Source organism: Bison bison, unplaced genomic scaffold (assembly GCF_000754665.1).
Source record: "Bison bison bison isolate TAMUID 2011002044 unplaced genomic scaffold, Bison_UMD1.0 scf7180017458669, whole genome shotgun sequence".
NCBI classification, from domain to species: Eukaryota; Metazoa; Chordata; class Mammalia; order Artiodactyla; family Bovidae; genus Bison; species Bison bison.
In genome coordinates, this window is record NW_011371851.1 from 30,075 (window position 1) to 32,573 (window position 2,499).

Below are 2,499 nucleotides of genomic sequence, written 5' to 3' on the forward strand. Positions count from 1 at the left end.
GGGGTCGCACACAACTGAAGCGACTTAGCAGCAGCAGCAGCAATAGCAAGTGTGAAAGCTTGGTGAGAGGAATGCCCTCTCCTCTCAGGAAAGTGTCCCCACAAGAAAAGAAGAGAAACCATCTGTCCTTAGAAAAGAAACCAATGCAGCTTTTAAATTAAAGATGTGATGAATCCTACAGCACAGCATCTAGGGATGTCTCTGAAAGAAGCTGACAATATTGTGTTTTTGTACCACTAAAGAGAGTATGGATCTATGAGCAATGGATCATGTCATAGCCAGGGAAAGAATATTTGAATGAATGGACCATTGCTCTGAATCACTTTATTCAAAAAATCCCCTATACCAAAATGAGGAAAGAGACCGAAAAGTTTTTATTTTAATGATATTCTACCAGTCAAATTGTCTTTTAAATAATACTCTTAATTGCTTTGAAACATATTCTGACATTATACTAATCACAAGCTTTGTTGTTTCTTTTAGAACTCCTTCAGGAATATAGAGACTCATGGATATGGTAAGAGTAGCTAAGATCAAAGTCTTCTGGGAAGTTTTCCTTAATAAAATGAACTCCCTTGCAGTCAGCTTTTTTAAAATTTCAAGGTTTTATAGCAGGTCTCATTTCCTTTCCAACCCACATGAAATTTGAAAGTGTCAATAGGAAATGAAATCCTTACAGTAAAAGAAGCTTCTAAGTGTTTGCTGATAATGAGAGCCGGGAGAATTAAAGAGAGTAATGTACTTGAACAAAGTAAATAAACAATAATTTGCTTAAGAAACTTCTTTGCCCTCTCACATACCAGACTTAAGAGACTTCAACACCAAACAGTGATCCACACTATAAAAATTGTAAATGATGGACATTTCTATCAAAAGGACTACAGAAAATATATCCTCATATTCTAATTTAAAACTTCAGGCATGGATCAATAATCTTAGGTGTAAAGTCCACTGAAAACAAGAAGAACAATAAAGTCCCACAAAAGTGGTGGCAGAAGGTGGCTATGGCCTGGTTTAGATCCAGCCCCTCCAGTGACTAGGTGGATGGCCCTGGCAGGTTTCTTAATCTCTGCATTCCAGTCTCCTCTCTAGAGTAGGAATAACATCACCTGCCTTGTAAGTTACATAGGCACACGGAGTCCCTAGCAAGGGGTCTGGTGAGAAGCATCCAGTGAGTGCATGCTCAGTGTCCACTGCTTGCCTTCTTTCTGGGTCCAGGTAACATGCCACTGTGGTCAAAGAAGCCTTTCCCAACTTCAAGTGTCCTCCCTGCTTGGAACTCTGAAGTACCTGAACAGTTTAGAGACAGAAAACGAAAGGGACAGAGAAAAGGAATCTGAAGTAGAAGAACAGTGACATGGGTTAAGATGGAAAAAGAAGTAGAAAAGTTAGAAGAGTAAGCAGTCCAGGCTATCTGGAGCCCAAGTATACAGATTGGAAAGGTAGGTTCTAGAAAATGATGCTACCATTTTTAGAGCATCCTGTATACACTAAGCATTCGATAAATAAGGGCAGTTTATCCAACAGATTATTGTCACATGTACTGCACAGTCAGTTACCAGTAGTGAGGAGAACATCAGGCCATTCTTCCTCAGAGGTGGGAGAAAGCAGAGTGCTCCTCAACAGTGGGCTGCCTGCCTTTCCCAGACCATTGAACCCAGAGGCTAGGAACAAGGGACACCCCAGGAAGGGGGCAAGGATGCTAAGGAAGCATACTACTGAAAGAACTAGTAGGCTCTGAACTATATCATTTTATGGCAGTTCACATAAACAGAGCCCAAAATAGTATTATAAGCGATCTGTTTTTTCATACACTTTATATTTAGTGTATATTATTTCTATTTAATTGCATATTTATTTCAAAAGAGAGAGGAGAAAAGAACAAACAAAATGGGTCTCAAGTTATATCTTTGTATGCTTACAGTTGACAGACAGACATTAGCTCACAACAAAAATTTTCAAAAATGAAGACCCCACTTACTTGCCAGTTCAATGATTTCCATCCTCTCTCCATCAACATCCTGACCTACAAAACTTAAGTCTTTCTGCTCAAGTTGGCTGATGAGGCTAGGATTCACCTGGAAAAACAAGAAATTAAGTGTCTTTGGACAGCAGAGCAATACAGACATATCAGCTTATGAATATGATTTTCCATTTTGGTGATGCTCTAACTAGTAGTTAATTTCAATTTATAGTCAAACCTCAAAGCCTATTTTTAAACTCATAATGAGCCTGAGAAGTAGTCTAATCACAGCCCTTAAATTTGGGAGGCCCATCTTCTGTTGCCCAAAGATAAGTTTCAAAAAGTAGGACTCTGAGATTACATCAAACTAAAAAGTTTCCACACGTGAAGGAAACCATCATCAAAACAAGGAGGCAGGGAATTTCCTGGCAGTTCAGTGGTTATAACTCCGAACTTCTACTGCAGGGCACCCGGGTTCAGTCCCTGGTTAGGGAACTAAGATCCCTCAAGCCCATGGCGAGGCCAAAAGACAAACT

The 2,499-nt window shown here is 39.7% G+C and overlaps 1 protein-coding gene across 3 annotated transcripts in view; it reads right to left on the reverse strand.

Annotated features, from left to right (window-relative positions):
- The window catches only part of LOC104990487 (CTP synthase 2-like), a 27,568-nt gene extending 25,094 nt beyond the window's left edge, over positions 1-2,474 (reverse strand). For all 3 annotated transcript variants that reach the window (XR_825590.1, XM_010842990.1, XM_010844014.1), the window contains exon 1: positions 1,982-2,474. Coding sequence is in view for 2 of the 3 variants with exons in the window: in XM_010842990.1 (XP_010841292.1) it covers positions 1,982-2,129 (148 nt within the window). In the remaining variant the exon portion in view is untranslated. The remainder of the gene's footprint in view (positions 1-1,981) is intronic.
- Positions 2,475-2,499: the final 25 nt, after the last annotated feature.